The sequence below is a fragment of the Heptranchias perlo genome, chromosome 19, assembly GCF_035084215.1.
Source record: "Heptranchias perlo isolate sHepPer1 chromosome 19, sHepPer1.hap1, whole genome shotgun sequence".
In the NCBI taxonomy this organism is placed as follows: domain Eukaryota; kingdom Metazoa; phylum Chordata; class Chondrichthyes; order Hexanchiformes; family Hexanchidae; genus Heptranchias; species Heptranchias perlo.
The window spans coordinates 10,604,989-10,627,749 of record NC_090343.1 but is presented as its reverse complement, the minus strand read 5'-3'; the positions used below and the strand labels follow the sequence as shown (position 1 = coordinate 10,627,749).

The following is a 22,761-nucleotide window of genomic DNA, read 5'->3' as shown; positions in this document are numbered from 1 at the left end:
ATAGGCAGTTGCAATATTAAATATTGACATGAAAGCGTGAGCAAAAATCGTGAAAATAGGAAGTTGGACTGCACAAGATTTTTTACTAATATATAAAGATAGATGTTTAATGCAGAAATGTGAAAATGAAAATCTAATGGGCTGACAAAATTTATTTTACATAGGAATTTACAGCACAGAAACAGGCCTTTCGGTCCAACTGGTCTATGCCGGTGTTTATGCTCCACATGAGCCTCCTCCCGCCCTACTTCATCTAAGCCTATCAGCATATCCTTCTATTGCTTTCTCCCTCATGTACTTATCTAGCTTCCCCTTAAAGGCATGTATGCTATTTGCCTCAACCACTCCTTGTGGTACAGAGTTCCACATTCTAACCACTCTCTTGATAAAGAAATTTCTCCTGAATTTCCTATTGGATTTATTGGCGACTATCTTATATTTATGACCCCTAGTTTTAGTCTCCCCCACAAGTGAAAACATCTTCTCTATGTCTATCCTATCAAACCCCTTCATAATTTGAAAGACCTCTTATTAGGTCACCTCTCAGCCTTCTCTTAACCAGAGAAAAGAGCCCCAGCCTGTTCAATCTTTCCTGATAGTTACACCCTCTCAGTTCTGGTTTCATTCTTGTAAATCTTTTTTTTACGCTTTCTCCAGTGCCCCAAGAATGGGTGGGTTGGGGACGGGTGGGAGTTGAAAATAGTTTTTTTTTGGGTCGTGACAGCAACCTGGCTTTATTTCCAGGTTTAATGTCGGCGTGTAAAAGTATAGGCTTCCCACTGGGAATGCAAAGTCTGAAAATTTTGCAGTCGCGAATAAATTTAAAACAGAAATAGACAGTTTCCTAGAAGTAAAGGGAATTAGGGGTTTTGGGGAGCGGGCAGGAAATTGGACATGAATTTAGATTTGAGGTTAGGATCAGATCAGCCATGATCTTATTGAATGGCGGAGCAGGCTCGAGGGGCTGATTGGCCTACTCCTGCTTCTATTTCTTATGTTCTTATGAACCTTGGTTAGGTCACACTTGGAGTACTGTTCTGGTCTCCATGGGGGTGATTTTAAACCCCAAGAACGGGTGGGTTGGGGACGGGTGGGAGTTGAAAATAGTTTTTTTTTGGGTCGTGACAGCAACCCGGCTTTACAAGTTTAACATAACAAATTCTGTACTCGACCTGAAGGATCCTAACACTTGGGTATGGAATACTTACCCAGTGTCAGCATCAAGAACTCCCAGGTAATAGCACAGCCAGCTGTAGAGTAAAGTTCCCTCCAACCTCAGCTGAGTATTTCTGACAGCAGAAGTCCTTGCAGCCTCTCTGACTGAGATTGGAAATTAAATGCTAATTAGAGCCACATTAAGAGTGATTCGTGCTATGTCGCTGGGCCCACTGCAGGTCCAGGTTAAGACTGCTCAAACTCATTTCACCTCACATCCTTACAGTCAGCAGATAGAGGAGAGCTTCATTGTGTGTCATCAGCCAGGCTTGGGATTCCAATCCAAGTCCCACGTTTGAAAGGAACCTGATGCATCACCCAGTCCCCAGTGATTTGTTTCTTTATTGCTCATCCTTATAAAGCCCCATTTAATACAGCTGGACATACACTAACGTAAATGACGTTAGTGTATCAAAATCTCCTGCATTCTGGAGGAAACAACACGATAAAACGAAAGACGACATTTCAGTCCTGACCTTCGAACAAGCTCTAATTTAAACATCAAGAACAAGGAATTCGCAGATCTGCTGGAGTCAGGTTGGTGTGTTTGCGTATATCCTACATAACAACAGTGACTACATTCAAAAGTACTTCATTGGCTGTGAAGCGCTTTGGGACGTCCTGAGATTGTGAAAGGCGCTATATAAATGCAAGTTCTTTCTTTCTATACACACAAATATCACTTGTGGGCGTACAAAATATCCAAAAATGTTTTGCTATTCAGTAGTCTCATTTGCACAAACTGGGGCTAACTATCTTAGTTAATGCTACAAGCCTATATATATATATATATATATATATATATATTTTAGTAGCTTTCTCAGCGCTAATCTATGTTTCTCTCATTCTGTGACACATTGGCACTGTTAATGTAAAACAGTCAGCTTGGGAAGAAACTGATGCCAGGGAGGGGAGGAGGGGTGGAATTCCTGTTACTGACATTTGGCAGCAGGGCCTCAGGCAAACCTTGACAGAATTCTAAAGAATATAAATTAACAAAAGTCAGAGATAAAAATTTAAAGTATCTCCACGACAAGTTATTTAAACCTGGGGTGATTGGCAGAAGGGACCCAAACTTTCTGACATTAATCTCCACTAAATGAGATTTTCAAAATGATGCACTAAATTTTGCAGCACAAGGTGAAAACCACAATCAATAAAGAAATAGGAGGTTCTGGAGAAGCTATAAATTATAAATTTGGCCTTACCCAACCTTTCCTGACAAAAGGAATTGCAGGAATGTTTACCATTACATTCCTATAGCTGCACAATCCTTTTCTAAAAATATTTTAAAATATCTTGTGGGGTTTTTATTGTATTGCAAAAGCCACAATGACGATATGGTTAACTCTTAAAATGAAGATGCAATTCCTTTCTGTCCACTTTCCCAACTGCCTCTGCCATCCTATTTTCCCTCGCCTCCTCCTATTCATTCCCTCTCATCTCCTCTATTTCCTTTGCCTTCCTCACCCCGTCTGCCATAGAAAATAAAAAGTCATAACACAAAACTTCACATTCACAAACAGGATAGATTAGAACAACTGAGGACTGTTTTGTGGTTCTATCTCAAGAGCGAGTGCTTCTGTAAGGTTGGGATTTTGAGGGGGCGGTGGGGGGGGGGGGGAGAAAGAAATCAGCTCAAGAGGTGTACAACTTTAGTAATTTAATAATTCCAGGCACAACCTCTCTGCCTCCTCCCCCACGTTCAGAATATCTGGAGTGTGTCTAAGACTCAAAGTTTCAGTTTCTGTTCCACCTCATACATTTAATTAGCTAATGGATTTCTTTTCAATCCGTCTTGCATGAGCCGAACAGGAAAGCAAACCAGAGATGTGACTCGTAAAAGCTAACCTGCCGAGAATAGGACGTGGGTCCTTGGTTAGACCACACTTGGAGTACTGTACACAATTCTGGTCTCTATTATAAAAGGAATGGAGGGACTGGAGAAGGTGCAATAAGATTTGCAAGGATGATACCAGAACTGAGAGGTTATAACTATCAGGAAAGACTGAACAGGCTATGGCTCTTTTCTCTAGAAAAGAGAAGGCTGAGGGATGACCCAATAGAGGTCTTTAACATTATGAAGGGGTTTGATGAGGTAGACGTAGAGAAAATGTTTCCATCTGTGGGGTGACCAAAACTAGGGGCCATAAATATAAGATAGTCACCAATAAATCCAATAGGGAATTTAGGAGAAATTTCTTTACCCAGAGAGTGGTTAGAATATGGAACTCGCTACCACAAGGAGTAGCTGAGGCGAATAGCATGGATGCATTTAAGGGGAAGCTAGATAAACACATGAGGGCGAAAGGAATAGAAGGATATGCTGATACAGTCAGATGAAGAGGGGTGGGAGGAGGCTCGTGTGGAGCATAAACACTGGCATGGACCAGTTGGCTGAATGACCAGCTTCTGTGCTGTAAATTCTTAGTAATTCTATGTAATCATGGCAGACATAGCCATCTGCTAAATTGTCCTCATCCGTCTTACCCTGGTTAACCATTGCTGTCTCGATGAGCTCCAGAGTCCGATCATCATCGCACAGATCATAGGGCATGTTTCCATCTGCATTGACTGCCAACAGGTCTGCTCCCCTGCAATGAGAGGAGTGACAGTGAGCGACTGTGGACTGTGGGCACAAGTTACTCTTTTACTTGCAACTAGCCTTACTCACCATCAAAACTGAAATAAACACAACCTGTCCCTTTGGAGGACAACATTAATCTGCTTTCCCTTTCAGGAGCTGACGAACCTGCTGCCTGCTTCCAGCATTTTCTTGCTTTATTTCCAGCATTTGCAGTCTTCCTCGTCTCATCAAACCTAATGTACAAGTCGTACTTTCATTGCTGTTTTTAAGTACCTTGAACATAGGGGAGCCACTTAATATAATTCAATGGCTTGCCCTATTCTGTTAATCAAATCAGTGACAATAAAGATAATGTGATTGATAGACATATAATTTATTTATGTGGGTCCAAAACAAAGTCCAATGTTTTTGGAGAGAGCGTTTATATAATTTCTCTGTTAATAAAGTAATGAAAGAAAGTGGGTGTCACATCCAAGATGTTGGGTTAGCAGGAAGTATTGTAGTGAGGGCACACTATTAATGACAGCAACTCATCCTTTTAGGAGTTTCTGACTATGCTTATAATGAGATGAATTCTACATCTGATTCTACAGCTTTACATGGAGTATTCTTCTATTTTACTCTATAGCTTTCAGCTCAAAAAGAATGAGTCACTTCACAGCACCAGGCTAAAATGTGGATTTAAATGAGACTTTGGAGTTTTGCCTTTTTTCCCCCCTTCCACAGTTGAGGCAAAACGGACTGACCGCTCTATGAGGATTTTCACGAGATTGGTGTGTCGACAGGTGGCTGCCGCGTGTAACGGGGTCCACAGCTCGTTGTCTTTTGCATCCACGTTGGTCCCATGGTCCAAAAGTAGCACCACCATCTCTTCAAAGTTATCGATACAAGACTGGAAGAGAAGCAGAGGGCGTTAAAGAGACCTCCGAGACCAGCACAAGAACTAAATGCTTCCTTATAGACATACACCACATTTGTTCTCGGGTTTTGGGCATTTGTTATCCATGTCTAGCTGTGGTCTGCCTTCTTATGCTGGAGCAAATCTTTGTGACTTTTTAAACAACCTCAGAGGGCCGTGAGAATCAACCACATAGTGTGGGACTGGAGTCACGTGTAGACCATATCAGGGAGGGGTGGCTGGTGGCCTTCCCTGAAGGACATTAGTGAACCAGTTGGGTTCTTATGACAATATTTTTCTGGTGCTAGCGCACCAATTACCAGGTTTATTGAATTTAATTTCACAATTTGCCGCAGTGGGATTTGAACTCACAACCTCCGGTTGCTAGTCCAGGAACATAGCCACTCCATCACCACTTGGTAATCTTTGAATCGCACAGTACATTTCCAAGCACCTGCACTTGTATACTTAAACCAGAGGGCATCTGGGAATGTATCACATCTGACATTAATCAGCCAAAAACATTTAAAGAATCATATATAAAAATATACAAATCTATAATCTAAAAGACTGAGCAGTGTCTGAAAAAAAAAACACAGTAATGCATCCTGGGTCTTCTGCAATTTGTAGCACTGTCTGAACCAATTGATATACCAATATTCTGCAATGTGCTCCATGTGATCTGCTGCCTAATATAACATTTGTAAACAATTTTACAACACCAAGTTATAGTCCAGCAATTTTATTTTAAATTCCAGAATTTAAAATAAATTCTGGAATTTAAATTCTGCAATTTTATTTTAAATTCCAGAATTTAAAATAAAATTGCTGGACTATAACTTGGTGTTGTAAAATTGTTTACAATTGTCAACCCCAGTCCATCACCGGCATCTCCACATCATAATATAACATTGACTAGTGCACTGACCAACTGCAGGAAATTCCCTGTCTGGTTGTTTTTCCCCTTGGGCTACATTACTGTTTATAGTACATGGTATTTGCGGATACATACAGCGAGGACTATACATTATTCTGCACATTTTGATAGCACTACATATTGAAGGTCAACAAAGCAGGGTCTTTCCTTGAGGTATTTTATTAAAATTATTTTCTCCCATCCTTCTCTTTGGCCTCCTGGCACATGCAGTTGCCCCCTTTGCCGTTGGCTCCCGGTCTGGCAATGTCTTGATTTTAAAATTCTCATTCTTGTTTTCATGGCCTCTCCCCTCCCTATCTCTGTAACCTCCTCCAGCCCTACAACCCTCCGAGATCTGCGCTCCTCCAATTCTGGCCTCTTGCGCACCCCTGATTTTAAACCCTCCCTAAACCTCTACTCCTTTAAGACGCTCCTTAAAACCTATCTCTTTGACCATCTGTCCTAATATCTCATTGTGTGGCTTGGCGTCAAATTTTGTTTGATAATAGTTCCTGTGAAGCGCCTTGGGATGTATCACTACGTTAAAGGTGCTATATAAATGCAAATTGGTGGTGTTGTTGTTGAGATGGAGGGCAACTCACCTACTGTTAGACTCCTGAAAATTGTGTTCTGTAGTTGGCCACCAGGAGGCACATGGGCCAAACACCCGTTGGTTTTTGATGCCCTTCAGAGAAGGAAATGGCCTTGGTGACTTTTCATAACAGCACGGTGGAGATTAGGAACTTCCTGCACATAGAGTGACAGGTGCAAATCCTGCATCGCAGCACGTTGGAGCAGAGATGTACTAAACCATTGCACTGCCAATTAATTCCATTTTAATACAGCCTTAGAGAAGCCAGAAGCACACCACTTGCAAAGCAAGAACTGCACATTGACGAACATAAAGAACCCATGATGTGGAGATGCCGGTGATGGACTGGGGTGGACAAATGTAAGGAATCTTACAGCACCAGGTCACCCGACAAAGGAGAAAGCCTCCGAAAGCTTGTGATTTTCAAATAAAACTGCTGGACTATAACCTGGTGTTGTAAGATTCCTTGCATGAAGAACCCAAGTAAAGAAAAGCCTCAGGGATTGAAAACATGCACATGTGCATTGTTCATTTTCTTTCAACCTTATGTCTTCAGGCAGCAGGCTTTCTCTGTTGAGAATCATCAGACAATGCATTTTTTTGGGCTCCACTTCAACTTACTTTACCGTCTCTCTTATGTTCAGTGCCCTCCCTTAACCTCTCCCCCCATATAAACTCTCCACCGCTCTCTCCTCCTTTATATCTCTCCTTAAAACCTACTTCTTTGACCAAGTTTTTAAGTCACTGACCTTATATCTCCTTTCCTTGGCTCGGTGACAATTTTTGTTTGAAACCATGCCTTGGGATATTTTACTCAGTTATAGGTGCGATATAAATGCAAGTTGTTGCTGTCAGCCAAAGTGTCCGCTCACTGCACGCAGAAAAAAATATATGGGCACACCTCAGACCTCACCACTTTGCAGTGTGCTGTGTAAAGGCACAATAAACTACTATTGTTGGCTTATCTTTTAACATTTACAGTTTCTTGAACTTGTTTTATGTTTCTTTGGAAGGGAAAGGGTAGCGTGGGTAGACCAATCATTGCAATTTAAAAGGAATTGCTTACTGATGTGGCTGCTTTATTAAGAAGATATGAGGAGTGATTCAAACATTATTCAGAAGCTGTGGGGAAGTACGTTACATTAGATACATGGACACAAGAGGCAGAAAGACAAAGCAAAATCCATCACTTTCTTTCTGTTTGCATGCTGCACGTGTTCTACAATGAGCTATCCCTGTGTTGCAATCTCACATATTCTACAGCTGCCGACCTGTAAGGTAATATAAAACTTCAGCACTTCAATCTTGAAAGGAAGTGACTGAGAGGGTGCCTAATAGAAGTATATTAAAAAGGGTAAGTTTTACAGAAATGTTAAATCCAGAAGACTACTTCAAGTTAAATTGTTACGGTAGGACAAGGCTATAAGTTCAAACTAGCAAAAGACAAATGTAGGACTGATGTTAGACAACTCTTTAGCCATAGCGGAAGGGTAGTGAAGGGAGTCACCTAGGAGACTTGCCCAGGTATGGCCTGTCCACAGAAAGCAGGACAAATCCAATCCGGCCAATTATCGCCCCATTAGTCTACTCTCAATCATCAGCAAAGTGATGGAAGGTGTCGTCGACAGTGCTATCAAGCGGTACTTACTCACCAATAACCTGCTCACCGATACTCAGTTTGGGTTCCGCCAGGACCACTGGGCTCCAGACCTCATTACAGCCTTGGTCCAAACATGGACAAAAGAGCTGAATTGCAGAGGTGAGGTGAGAGTGAGTGCCCTTGACATCAAGGCAGCATTTGACCGAGTGTGGCACCAAGGAGCCCTAGTAAAATTGAAGTCAATGGGAATCAGGGGGAAAACTCTCCAGTGGCTGGAGTCATACCTAGCACAAAGGAAGATGGTAGTGGTTGTTGGAGGCCAATCATCTCAGCCCCAGGACATTGCTACAGGAGTTCTTCAGGGCAGTGTCCTAGGCCCAACCATCTTCAGCTGCTTCATCAATGACCTTCCCTCCATCATGAGGTCAGAAATGGGGATGTTCGCTGATGATTGCACAGTGTTCAGTTCCATTCGCAACCCCTCAGATAATGAAGCAGTCTGTGCCCGCATGCAGCAAGACCTGGACAACATCCAGGCTTGGGCTGATAAGTGGCAAATAACATTCGCGTCAGACAAGTGCCAGGCAATGACCATCTCCAACAAGAGAGAGTCTAACCACCTCCCCTTGACATTCAATGGCATTACCATCGCCAAGTCCCCCACCATCAACATCCTGGGGGTCACCATTGACCAGAAACTTAACTGGACCAGCCACATAAATACTTTGGCTACAAGAGCAGGTCAGAGGCTGGGTATTCTGCGGCGAGTAATTCACCTCCTGGCTCCCCAAGCCTTTCCACAATCTACAGGGCACAAGTCAGGAGTGTGATGGAATACTCTCCACTTGCCTGGATGAGTGCAGCTCCAACAACACTCAAGAAGCTCGACACCATCCAGGACAAAGCAGCCCGCTTGATTGGCACCCCATCCACCACCCTAAACATTCACTCCCTTCACCACCAGCGCACTGTGGCTGCAGTGTGTACCATCCACAGGATGCACTGCAGCAACTCGCCAAGGCTTCTTTGACTGCACCTCCCAAACCCGCAACCTCTACCACCTTGAAGGACAAGGGAAGCAGGCACATGGGAACAACACCACCTGCACGTTCCCCTCCAAGTCACACACTATGCCGACTTGGAAATATATCGCCGTTCCTTCCTCCTCGTTGGGTCAAAATCCTGGAACTCCCTTCCTAATAGTACTGTGGGAGAACCTTCACCACACGGACTGCAGCGGTTTAAGGCGGCTGCTCACCACCACCTTCTCAAGGACAATTAGGGATGGGCAATAAATGCTGGCCTCGCCAGCGACGCCCACATCCCATGAACGAATGAAAAAAAAAGTTGGGGACTATAATGGAAACGGGGCCTGAGTTTCTCTGAATGGATAAACTTAGATGGGCCGAATGGCTTCCCTCATCCCTACTTACCGTGCGATTTTGTGATACATTCAACATCATACTACAACCCAAGAAAATGTTAAAATGTCACAAATAAAACAACACTGCCTCCACTCTCCCTTCCCCTAAGAAACAGATTGTAAGAGTTTCTGAATGGATTAGAGAGATCATTCTCTGCAGACAATTTTTGTTATCATCATTACCTCACATTTACATGCAGACGAGATTTATTTAGGAGGTGACCATGGGGTGGTGCGAGATGAGAGTAAACATTTCCATCTACACCCTCCTCCCATTTCTTTTACTTCTTTAAGCGACTGGAATCCAAACATAGATTGAGATCTTTGGGAAATTGGATGTATACTTGAAAAGGAAACATTTGCAGGACTATGGGGACAGAGCAGGGGAGCGGGACTAATTGGATAGCTCTTTCAAAGAGCCGGCACAGGCACGATGGGCCTAATGGCCTCCTTCTGTGCTGTATGTTTCTATGAGATCAGACGCCTCCCTTAAGCGTTCCCTATGAATCAGGTCCAAACTGGCTGGTCAGAACCCATTAAAAAAATATAATGGAAATTCCTGAAATTGTCAAGGATTAACTGCTTATCATCAATAGACCACTTAAATTCCTGGTTCCAATGATCAAAATTCTCCCTCGTCAAAGCATTTAAGCAGCATTACTGAAGACACAGATCAGTGTTCATTATATGATGAATTAGGTCTCCCAACCCACTGCCATGATTTTGGCAGCACCATTTTAATCATGTGTATTGACACAATGGAAATTTATGTGGCCTGACAGATAAGCCAACAGTCACCACAAGTCATTTGGTAAAGGAGCCATGAATGTTGTAACACACCTAATCTAAATTAATTTGACTTGTATCTTTTGTCAGTTACAATGCTTAATCCAGCCACTAGCATGACACCAACCTTCTAGGAAGCTTCAAAAATTCAGACGCAGCCTCAAATAGAGGCCTGAATTTAGGATTCTGACAGGTAGATGCACTGAGAGAACAGTGTGCCACAGGCTAGTCATAACTGAAGCTTCACAAATACCCGACATTCCAACACTTGCACAGTGGAAGACTGTGGCAAAACCTGCAGGGATTTCCCCCCCCCCACCCCAGTTCTAACGGGCACTCTCTTCCCTCCCCAGTTCTAGCTGACACTCTCTCTTCCCTCCCTTCAGATCACACTGGCACTCTTCTGCCCTAATCCCCCTCCTAATGGACAGAGACACCACTGCTCTGGGAATGAATCGCTGCACTTTATTTTTAAAATACAAGTTATTTGGAGCCCAGAATTTCCACTTCTTCACTTCCCCATTTCATTTGGTCTCCCTTGTTTCAATCTGCTTCCTCTGTTTGACGTACTTGTGTTTTAAAAGAACTGGGTAAGAGTGCATCTACATACAGGCTGTACCTATTATTTTCTGTGGGAAAAACGAAGATGATGTTAAGGATCAACATTGGCAAGTTTTTAAACTTTCAGTGAAGTGATAAAACATCTAGTAGTTTAATTTCTTAATGCAGAAATTCGTTTTTGGGGTCCAAACATCATATTAATCTACATTTCCACTTCACCACGTTACTTCTGTCTTTCGAATGAGACGATAAACCGAGGCCCCGTCTGCCCGCTCAGGTGGACGTAAAAGATCCTGTGGCATTATTCGAAGAAGAGCAGGGCAGTTCTCCCCAATATCCTGGCCAATATTTATCCCTCAACCAACATCACTAAAACAGGTTATCTGGTCATTATCTCATTGCTGTTTGTGGGACCTTGCTGTGCTCAAATTGGCTTCCACGTTTCCTACATTACAACACTTCAAAAGTACTTCATTAACTGTAAAGTGCTTTGTGACGTCCTGTGATTGTGAAAGGCACTATATAAATGTGTGTTCTTTCTTTTACTTCCCATTGTTCTGCAGGGCAGAGAGCTGCAAAACTATGTCACCAGGTTAACCTTTGTGGAGAAATTCCTAGCCCAGACCAGCCGGAACTGAACTGAATTTAATCTTTTAGAACATGCAATGCTACACCCTGTCATGGGTAGTTGAAAGGAGATTCAATCATGGCTTCAAAGCTCTGAAGCGTAGGCCAACTATCCGCACCCTTTCAGCACTGTGAGGTCAGTGTCAACACTCACTATTTTGGTTTACGTTTGAAGAATGAACACTTGAGAGAGGTACAAGAGAACCTCTAGTGGTTGCGAGGTCCGACTCTGGCATTGAGTCAGCACCTTCAGGAGAGAAAAGGGAGAATATTGAAAGGGGAAAAAGGTGAACATTTTCAATATCTGCTGGTTGGCACGGACACACCTCAGAATATACGTGGAGTCCAGCGAAACAAAACAACAGGCAGGCCCGATGAACCCTCAAAATTCACCACCAAAGAAAAAGGGATTTTCAAATTGTTCACTAATACTACGTTCAGTGTTAGATGATAAAAGCTGACGCAAACAGTCTCTCATCTCATATCCAAACACATCACCAACTTTTTTTTCCCACTTTACTAACATTTTAACCTGGACAACAGCCCCTTTGTCAGGGAACAATGAGAGAATTAAAGACGAAAAGGAAATTTACAGAAGGAATCTGTGCTAATTCTTTGCAAACAAAGACACCATTGAAGAAACGGCAGAACTGAGCAGTGCTGGGATGCGATGCTTTACGCCTTCTCGCACCAGCACGCAGCTGTGCTACTGGTTAATTTGCCCGTCCCGTAAGTGGTTGAGGATGCTGAGGGTGTGGAATGCAAATAAATGTCATGCAGCCCCTAGCAGTGCTCAGTATGGCTGTGAACCCACAGGTTGAGAGACCACAGTGCAGAGACAAGATCAGGAACAAGCTCACTCTGTGATATGTAATTGGCAAACAGTAGCCTCCCACCCACTTTCCCCTCGCCCCTCCCACCCACTTTCCCCTCGCACCTGAAACAGTGCTACAACATTTGCTTTTGCATTAACTCCAACCGGCTGATATGAAAGATTGTTTATGGCACATTTAGAATTTTTATCAGTGGCTACACGAGAAATCTGCTGCAAAGGGGAGCATGCAGGGCTACGTTCCTTAACTGGAAGGGCGGTATGGGACTCACTTGAAGTACATCACTTTCAAGTGGGGGTGGAGGGTAGAAGAAGAACCTACCAGACACTGCCTCTATTAGGGCAATATGACACAATAAAGTACTGATTCCTGTGTTGCACCTGATGTGGGAATGGTTGAGCCCGACAATTGGTGTGAAAAGTAAAAAATGTTCCACTCTCCAGCGGTAATATAATCCCTCGCTTTGAAAGGCAACTCAACAACAACAACTTGTATTTATATAGCACCTTTGATGTAGTAAAAACATCCCAAGTTCCTTAACAACTGCATTTATATTGCACCTTTAACGCAGTAAAACGTCCCAAGGCGCTTCACAGGAGTGTTATCGAACAAAATCTGACACTGAGCCACATAAGGAGATATTAGGACAGGTGACCAAAAGCTTGGTCAAAGAGGTAGGTTTTAAGGAGCTTCTTAAAAGGAGGAGAGAGAGAGACGGAGAGGTTTAGGGAGGGAATTCCAGAGTTTAGACCTAGGCAGCTGAAGGCACGGCCGCCAATGGCGGAGCGATTAAAATCAGGGATGCGCGAGAGGCCAGAATTGGAGGAGTGCAGAGATCTCGGAGGGTTGTAGGGCTGGAAGAGGTTACAGAGATAGGGAGGGGCGAGGTCATGAAGGGATTTGAAAACAAGGATGAGAATTTTAAAATCGAGGCGTTGCCGGACCGGGAGGGAATGTAGGTCAGCGAGCGCAGGGGTGATGGGTGAACGGGACTTGGTGTGAGTTAGGATACAGACAGCAGAATTTTGGGATGATTCAGTGTCTCACAAAGAAAAAAAAACACATTAAAAGCACCTTTTAGCCCAGCCGTCTGGCTGGATCTGAACACAGGTCCTAGGGGTGAAAGTGGCGTAGCTGCACGTTATAATTCTCATTCCTTTCAATGGAAGAATGGGGAAGAGGAGAGGGTCTTGGTACAGTGGCGCCTTGAGTATCAATCATAAAGGAGACACCCCAACCCCACCATGATAGATAATTTAAATTGGTTAATAATTGCGAGCCTCCTCCATACTTGGATTGACACAACATTGTTCTTGTAGGAGTGTCCAAAACACATCTCGCATTATCCAGTCCCCAATGAGGGAGGAGCTTCTCCTCATCCTCCAGGCCCGGGAAGTTCAAAATACTGCAGTGAACAGCAGAAGAGGCAGAGATGTCAGAGAGCGGGGAGTGGAGAATAGGCAGAGACGACAGAGAGCGGGGAGTGGAGAAGAGGCAGCGACATCAGAGCGGGGAGTGGAGAAGAGGCAGCGACATCAAGCGGAGCAGATCAAATGTGGCGATAGCAGACAGTGATGGAGCGGAGTAGACCAGGCCAAGAAGAGAGGAGCAACGGCAGCTGATTTTAGTGTACAGGGGGTGTAATTTTTAGTGTACTGCGGTCTGATTTTTAGTGTACGATGGTTTAATTTTTAATGTTTGAAGATTTGAACTTTAGTATATGGGGAGGTTTGATTTTTGGTGTACGGGGTCTGATTTGTAGTGTACAGGAGTTTGATTTTGTATGGCGGTATGAATTTTTGTATATGGTGGTTTGATTTTTCTTTAATGTTTGCAGGTCTAATTATTTTTTGTAACAGTGTCAATAGGGAACAACGCATGGTGTTGCCACCAGTCACAAATCCTGTGCTATTTGGAATAATTTAGAATGCTTCTTCAAGTGGAAATGTTTATTAGAAATGAAAATGATAGTGTTGGACATGGTGTTTGTTCAGAATTCTGCCTGGTCCAAAAGCAATTTAATAACGCATGACCCTCCCTGTAGTTGTAGTACGTGCTTCCAGGCCCGTGTTCCGAAACCCCTGTTTTAGATTACCAATCAAATTCCCAGCATGTGGAAAGACTCATGCTTTTCCACTTTAAAAATGGGATAGTGTTCAAATAAATGCTGGCAGCCATCTCCTGACCCGAAGCCCCGACTTGCACTGGAGTGATGGATCCAAAGCTAAATATCAAGACTGCTTGAATAATGAATTCTATCAGCTACTGGACATGCAGATAACAACTTATCCAGCTGTTTCAAGATAACAACTTATCCAGCTGTTTCAAAGTAACAACTTATCCAGCTGTTTCAAAGTAACAACTTATCCAGCTGTTTCAAAGTAACAACTTATCCAGCTGTTTCAAAGTAACAACTTATCCAGCTGTTTCAAGAACCTAGAATCTGTAAAACCAATTAAAAATACTCAATCACATTTTAGCTGGCTTACTGTAAACTGACTCACAAAAACTCTTGCTGATAATCGAGATTTCACTGTATTTCTGGGTGTTGATTAAAAAAAAATGAAATGCTCTCACCAAATCCCAAAACTTCCAAGTTGCAGCAGATGGAGAAGTAGGGATATCCTCAGGGGACATTAACAGCAAAAAACAAAAAGCTGGGCTGCATTTATAATCTCCATAACCACTTTCCCATTCAGCTTCAGTGGAACGCTGGTTAACTGTAGAATGCACGATGGCATGTAGGCAACTACCAGCATGTCAACCAGAGTGGCAGGCTCTCTCCTGCAACGCTCCCGCAGGATGAGGCGCTGTTCTTCGTCGTGCCATGACAGGAGAAGCTAAGCTCTCTCCCCAACACAAAGGAAAATTGATAGATTTTTTTTTGGGTAAGGGTATTGAGGGAACCAAGGCGGGCAAATGGAGTTAAGATACAGATCAGCCAGGATCTAATTGAATGGCTGAGGGGCTGAATGGCCTACAATGTTCCTTAAAGTAAAAGAACTAGTTAGCCCAGGCTGCTATCGCACAACTCCTTGTGGCCGGGTTAACAGCAGTACTGGAAGAGGCTAATCGCTTCATTGGTGGCATCCAGGATGATGGGGTAATCAATAGATCAGATTCATTTTTTTTTATTATTAAAGTCATCCTTAATAGAGTTATGTGCTCTGCTCTCTACAGGAAACCCATTCTTTTACCGTTGACCCTTGGAAGCTATCCCAACTGCCCGGTTATGATTTTTGCCAATACCTGTACAGCGAATGGGGCTGCTTCGGCTGAGAGGGCAGCTAGGTTACAGCCGAGCACATCTACTTAATTTAGTAGTGATTCATCTGACAAGCTGAATAGTGTACATCAAAAAGGAAGTGATTGGCTAAAATAAGATCAAGCTGAAGGGAAATGCTTTCATCTTTGTTGCTATTTTGAGACCTTTCAAGTATTTCCTGGTTTTCTTTGGATCCTTTTTCCCTTTAATTGGGTGCCATGAATCAGCAATGCTGCTGCAGCACTTTCGAGCTCCAGCGTCCTGCATCACAGAGTGTTGAGGACGCAGGTCGGAGCCAATGATTCACACCTGCAGCAACTTACCGATCTCAGCTGCACGGATTATGGGGGGGAAGAATTCTTCCTGATCAGAGGGGCAAAATAATTGGAAAGAGGGTCGCTGTCAGATGTCTTGCATCTCCCGGTGATTGATTACATCGCAGCGGAGGCGTGAGAATGGTCGCTTGGTAACCATCCCATTCAGGGATGCTGCATGGCAGATGACCGTGGGGAGCGATGGTCAAGGCCTTGATGGAAACCTGGCTGATGGGTGATGATACCTTCCCCCTTAATGAAGCCTCCCCCCTGGCTATACCTTCCAACACTTGCCCCGCCCAGACCGCCGGCGTGGCGGTCTGGCCCTTATCACCAAATCACACTTTGGTCGGTCCCCCTGCTCTTCTGGCACCTTCTCTTTCTATGAGCATCTCACCTCGTTCCACCCCTCTCGCCTCTCCTTCAAAATCCTCATTCTCTACCGCCCACCCAAGTACCACGCCAAGTTTCTCACCGAGATATCTTCACTGCTTTCCTCCCTCAGCCTCTGCACTGAGCGACTTCTCATCCTCAGTGATTTCAACCTCCATCTTGAATCGTCATTCTCTCTCTCTCTCCTCTGAGTTCGCTGCCCTCCTATCCTCCCTTAATCTCTCCCTCCATATAAACTCCCCTACCTATATTCACGGCCATGCCCTCGATCTTGCCATCTCACGTGCCTCTCTACTCCCATCGTGTCAATCACGGATAAGGCCATCTCTGATCACTTCCTTGTATCCCTCTCCACCCACATCCCCCTTCCCCCTCCCAACCCCACTTCATTCTGTGTCCACCCTGGGAAAAAACTCTCCCCAGGTCACTTACAACGGCACTTTCAAATTCCCAACTGTCTGTTTGGCCCTACATTCACCATGACATTTCTGCAGCTACCGATCTGCTCAATCACACCCTAACCTCCACCTTTGATGCCCTTGTCCCTGTTAAAACCATTACTCTCTCTCATCCTGGTCGTTTCCCCCAGTACAAACCTCATCTCCTCTCCCTTAAGTCCAAGGGACGCAGACTTGAACGTTTATAGCAGACAACTGGTTTAGCCATTCATCGCCAGAGCTGGCTGGACCACGTAAAGTGCTATCAGGTCCTGCCCTCCTCTGCCAAAACTGCTCACTATTCCAGGGTCATCCTGGAATGCAAAGATAACCCCCGGCTTCTCTTCTCCACTACAAACCATCTTCTTAAACCCCTGCCTCCTCCACCCTCACCTCCAACGAAAAGTGCGAGGAGCTCATGGACTGCTTTGTCACTAAGATTGTGACCATCCGTTCAGCTGCCTCTGTCGCTTCCCTCCCTTTCCCTAGCCCACCAAGCCAAACTTCCCCTAAGGCTCCCCCTTGCCCTAGCCCTGATCTTGCATCTTTCTCTAGTTTCTCTCCTATCTCATCTCATGCCCTCTCCGAGCTCATCGTGACCATGAGACCCAACTCCTGCTCATTTGACCCTATTCCCATTAAACTGCTGACCACCCAACTTCCCTTCCTGGCCCCCATGTTAGCTGATATTGTTAATTGTTCCCTCTCCTCAGGTGCTGTCCCCCTCCCCTTCAAATCTGCAGTCATCATACCCCTCCTCAAAAAAATCCACTCTTGACCCCCTCTGTCCATGCAAACTGCCGCCCCATCTCCAACCTCCATTTCCTCTTCAAAGTCCTTGAATGTGTTGTCGCCTCCCAAATCCATGCCCATCTTTCCCGCAACTCCATGTTTGAATCCCTCCAATCAGGTTTCTGCCCCTGCCACTGTACTGAAACGGCCCTTATCAAAGTCACAAATGACATCCTATGTGACAGCAACCGTGGTAAATTATCCCCCCTCATCCTTCTCGACCTGTTTGTGGCCTTTGACATGGTTGACCACACCATCCTCCTCCAACGTCTCTCCTCCGTTGTCCAGCTGGATGGGACTGCGCTCGCCTGGTTCCATTCTTATCTATCCAGTTGTAGCCAGAGAATCACCTGCAATGGCTTCTCTTCCTGTTCCTGCACCATTACCTCTGGAATCCCCCAAGGATTTATCCTTGCCCCCTCTCCTATTTCTCATCTACCTGCTGCCCCTCGGTGACATCATCTGAAAACACGTCAGATTCCACATGTACCCGGACGACACCCAGCTCTACCTCACAACCACCTCCCTCGACTCCTCCACTGTCTTTCATTTGTCACATTGCTTGTCTGACATCCAGTGCTGGATGAGCAAAAATTTCCTCCAACTAAATATTGGGAAGACCAAAGCCATTGTCTTTGGTCCCCGCCGCAAACTCCGTTCCCTAACCACTGGCTCCATCCCTCTCCCTAGCAACTGTCTGGGGCTGAACCAGATATTCACAACCTTAGTGTCCTATTTGACCCTGAGATGAGCTTCCAACCACATATCCACTCCATCACCAAGACCGCCTACTTCCACCTTTGCAACATCGCCCGTCTCCGCACCGCCTCAGCTCATCTGCTGCTGAAAACCTCATCCATGCCTTTGTTATCTCCAGTCTAGACTATTCCAATGCTCTCCTGGCCGGCCTCCCATATTCCACCATCCATAAACTTGAGCTCATCCAAAACTCTGCTGCCCGCATTCTAACTCGCACCAAGTCCCGTTCACCCATCACCCCTGTGCTCGCTGATTTACATTGGCTCCTGGTCCGGCAACACCTCGATTTTAAAATTCTCATCCTTGTTTTCAAATCCCTCCGTGGCCTCGCCCAGCCCTATCTCTGTAACCTCCTCCAGCCCTACGACCTTCCGAGATCTCTGCGCTCCTCCAATTCTTGCCTCTTCCGCTTCCCCGATTTTAATCGCTCCACCATTGGCGTCCGTACCTTCAGCTGCCTCGGCCCCAAGCTCTGGAATTCTCTCCCTAAACCGCTCCGCCTCTCTCTCTCCTCCTTTAAGATGCTCCTTAAAACCTACCTCTTTGATCAAGCTTTTGGTCACCTGTCCTAATACCTCCTTCTGTGGCTCGGTGTCAATTTTTGTCTGATTATGCTCCTGTGAAGCGCCTTGGGACGTTTTACTACGTTAAAGGCGCTATATAAATGCAGGTTGTTGTTGAGATGTGCTGGTGGGGTGAATAAAATAGATTTTGAAAAAAGAGGAACATGGTCCCTTTATGTTAATTGGTTTACTGGAACTAGCATAATATTGATATTTTTGGTTGGCATTAATAATCAAGAGCCACTGTGCACTTTGTCCCATAGGGTGGCAGCTGATCTATAAATAAAGTTCTTCATCCAGAGCCTTAAAATGTTCCACTTCCGAATAAGGCAGAAGAGTTCATATAAGAACAAATACTTCTTATTGGATTTAGTGGTCTGCTTTCTTCAGACGGACAACAATTTGCATTTATATAGCACCTTTAACATAGTAAAACATCCCAAGGCGCTTCACAGGAGTGTTAGCAAACAAACTTTGACACTGAGCCACATAAGGAGATATTAAAACAGGTGACTGCAAGCTTGGTCAAAGAGGTAGGTTTTAAGGAGGGGTCTTAAAAAAGGAGAGAAATAGAGAGGCGGAGAGGTTTAGGATGGGAATTCCAGAGCTTAGGGCCTAGGCAGCTGAAGGCACGGCTGCCAATGGTGAAGCGATGAAAATCTGGGACGCGCAAGAGGCCAGAATTGGAGGAGCGCAGAGATCTCCATGAAGAAAACTGTTGGCAGCATTGACTGGATTTCAATGACTGGCCAGCATGTACATCGTACAAAAAGGCATAAATCAAATGCAGTCAGTTTCCGGTTTTGCTTGCAAGGCATCACAAAGCTGTCAATTCCTGAAGAGCCAGGAAGGGGGAGGGGGAAAAGACTCACCTGATGATTTTATTCCCTCCTGGGAGGATGTCTTGTTTCTCCACCCCCACCCCCCAAACTCTTAAAGGCATAGCTTGGACTGGGTATCACAGATGCAAACCTGTGTCATACCACTACACAGAGCAATACATGCCGCATCAGTGCGCTCGTGATCACAGTGTTGGTATCTTCTTAATCATCGAGTCAATCTTTGGTATAGCATGACGTTATTGTCTTGTGGAATTAACCCACCTATCTTCTCTCAACTGTCAAAGGAACCCTAGCCCATTGGCAGCTCAGCTCACAGCTAAAGACCAAACAGCATTTATCATTACTATTTTCATCCTTCAACCAATATCACTAAAACAGCTTTTCTGGTCATTTAGCTCATGGCTATTTGTGGGACTTTGTTGTGCAAAAATTGGCTGCTGAGTTTCCTATATCACAACAGTGACTACACTTCAAAAGTACTTCATTGGCTGTAAAGCGCTTTGGGACCTCCTGAGGTCGTGAAAGGTGCTATATAAATACAATTCTTTCTCTCTTATTAAACCTACATAATCATAAATTTTAGACTTGCTCTGTTATTTAAATATAGCAGCTCTCTCGATATCTCAGTTGGTAAAGGCGGTGTGTAACTGAGCCACACAGACCACGATGGACCCAGATTCTATCCCTGGTCCGTGCTGTTAGATGATCTCAGTCAGGATGTCAGCAGGGGCGTAACAACTGATTGCCCCTGATCAGTATACAGTCAGACCTGCTGGAAATGCACGTGTGTGGATGCAAAATGACATAAAAGTGGTAGCTTCCAGCAGGACTAATCATCAGCCTGGCTGAGAACAGCTAACGTAGAACCAACTGGGAGTCAGAGCTTACTTGGCTTTTATGACGATTAAAACTTTCTGACTGAGAGACTCTGTTACAAACGAGTGAATGTGTATACCTTTCCTTCATGGAGACTGCATCCAATGGGGGATTTCTAAAGGTCTCTGTTTCTACAACTGAGATATTTCCGGGAGTAAAAGTGAATCAGAAGGCTACTCCTTACCTGATGTAATGCAGTGAGTCCATCTTCATTGCACAGATCTGGATTCGTATTCTTCTTCAGTAAGAGGCTCACTGCAATAAAAAGACTATAATTACTCACAGAACGCAGCTCTGCTTTTAGACTAACTTTCTCTCATTTAAGAAAAGGGATAGGGCATATAACTAACTTCAGTTGGCTCAGTTATAAGGAAGTCTTGAAAAACTTGGGCTTTCCAGCCTCAAAAGGAGGCAACTAAGAGGTAACTTCATTGAGGTGTAGGAAACAGTAAATCTGCAACACCATTTCAGATTAAATTGCAACAGTAGGACTAGAAGCACAGGTTCAAAGGGCAAATTGTAGGCTTGATCTTTGCTCAAAAAGTAATACACACATGGAATGGACTTCCGGGTAAAGTTATGGGGGCAAAAACCATGGAATCATTTAGGAACCGATTGATGCTGTAATTGGGAGGGGAGAATGTGGTAAAGAGTGACTGGAGGCTCTTTCTAAATGGGTGAGCATGGGTTGATTGGCCTTCCTTATCCATATGTCTTGTGATCTTGTGAACCCAAACAAGTCCAATCCAGGCCTTTTCAGAGTCACAGTTGAATTGGTTGCTCTTTCCTTCCAGAATGTAAATTTGAAAGGCAACCTCCTCCTCCACTTTAACTATTGTTGCTCTAATTAGCTGTGAGGTGGGAAGGGAAGCAAGAACGGCACAAGTTCCGTCTTTCCACCTGATCCTTACTTCTGAGCATTCTTCTGCACTTTTATACATACCTACCCATCTCTCATTACTTCATTTAATGGTATATTTTGCATCATACAACCAAAACAATATAAGAACATAAGAAATAGGAGCAGGAGTAGGCCATATGGCCCCACGAGTCTGTTCCGCCATTCAATAAGATCGTGGCTGATCTTTGACCTCAACTCCACTTTCCCACCTGCCCGACAACCCCCATCTCTTGATTCCCTTAGAGTCCAAAAATCTATTGATCTCTGTCTTGAATATACTCAACGACTGAGCAGCCACAGCCCTTTGAGGTAGAGAATTCCAAAGATTCACAACCATCTGAGTGAAGAAATTTCTCCTCATCTCAGTCCTAAATGGCCGACCCCTTATCCTGAGACTATGCCCCCTAGTTCTAGACTCTCCAGCCAGGGGAAATAACCTCTCAGCATCTACCCTGTCAAACCCTCTCAGAATCTTGTATGTTTCAATAAGATCACCTCTCATTCTTCTAAACTCCAGACAGCTTAGGCCCATTCTACTCAATTTCTCCTCATAGGACAACCTTCTCATCCCAGGAATCAATCTAGTAAACCTTCGTTGCACCATCTATAAGGCAAGTATATCCTTCCTTAGGTAAGGAGACCAAAGCTCTACATGGATAAACAAAGGGTCTGTGACAACCCAAAGCTTCTGGAGCCTAAAACAGCCTCCAGAAAATTGATAGGTATCTTAGCCCAGCAATAAAGATCATCTCCTTTGTTTTCATTCAATATTGGTGTGAGTTATCTAATCTAGCTAATTTAAATCATGAAAGGCATATTGTTTATGCACAGTTCTTAAAGAGAATGTCTCTCGCTTTCTCTCTGTCACAGAGTGTCAGCTGGCAGCAAAAAGACTGTCTCTATTATAAAAATCTGAACCATCTTTGCTTTGAAAAGTTAAGCCAGAGAAGGTGGGCCCACGTTATTTAGAAAGAGTAAGTTGCGCCTTTGTTATTTTTCATATCCAAGGAGTGTAGGGAAAGAGAGTGTTCTCAGTGTGAGAAGTTAATACTGTTAAGTCATGTATTTTATGTAAATAAATCAGTTGAATGGTTCCTGTGCCAAGTTGAGCTACTGAATTATCAGGAAATATCTTAAACACAATAACCATAATTAGAGAAAAATGCAATGTGATCAGAGCATCTCACCTGCCTCCAGTGACCCAGCCGACTGTAGCTTTGAGCTATCTCCAGCAGTCACTCCCTTAATTTCTCCTCCTATTTATAATTACACCAGTAACTGATATGTTCTGTTGTGTATTATTGCAGTGTGATAGCTAAGGGACCAGTGCTATGAATGTGTCCAGTAAATGCCAGTGAGTGATGTGAAAATGAATCAGTCAAAGCCACGATGAAACAGTTAAACTAAATGCAGAGCCTCATCACCACAGCCTAGACACATGTCCTACATTTTAACTAACTTAAGACAACATTTGCAGCCCTTGCACTTTAACCAGAGTTGTCAAGATGGGGCAAATCCTAGCTGGGAGATTTTTAGCTGAAAGTTCAGCTTTACGTCTTACACCAAAAACAACTTTGGTGA

At 44.2% G+C, this 22,761-nt stretch overlaps 1 protein-coding gene across 4 annotated transcripts in view; it reads right to left on the bottom strand.

Moving 5' to 3' along the window:
* The window catches only part of LOC137335158 (protein phosphatase 1 regulatory inhibitor subunit 16B-like), a 103,076-nt gene that overhangs the window by 34,266 nt on the left and 46,049 nt on the right, over positions 1 to 22,761 (bottom strand). For all 4 annotated transcript variants that reach the window (XM_068000307.1, XM_068000310.1, XM_068000309.1 and 1 more), the window contains exons 3-5: positions 20,464 to 20,534; positions 4,549 to 4,694; positions 3,706 to 3,809 (exon numbers count right to left, since the gene is read on the bottom strand). In XM_068000307.1, coding sequence (XP_067856408.1) covers positions 3,706 to 3,809; positions 4,549 to 4,694; positions 20,464 to 20,534 — 321 coding nt within the window. The remainder of the gene's footprint in view (positions 1 to 3,705; positions 3,810 to 4,548; positions 4,695 to 20,463; positions 20,535 to 22,761) is intronic.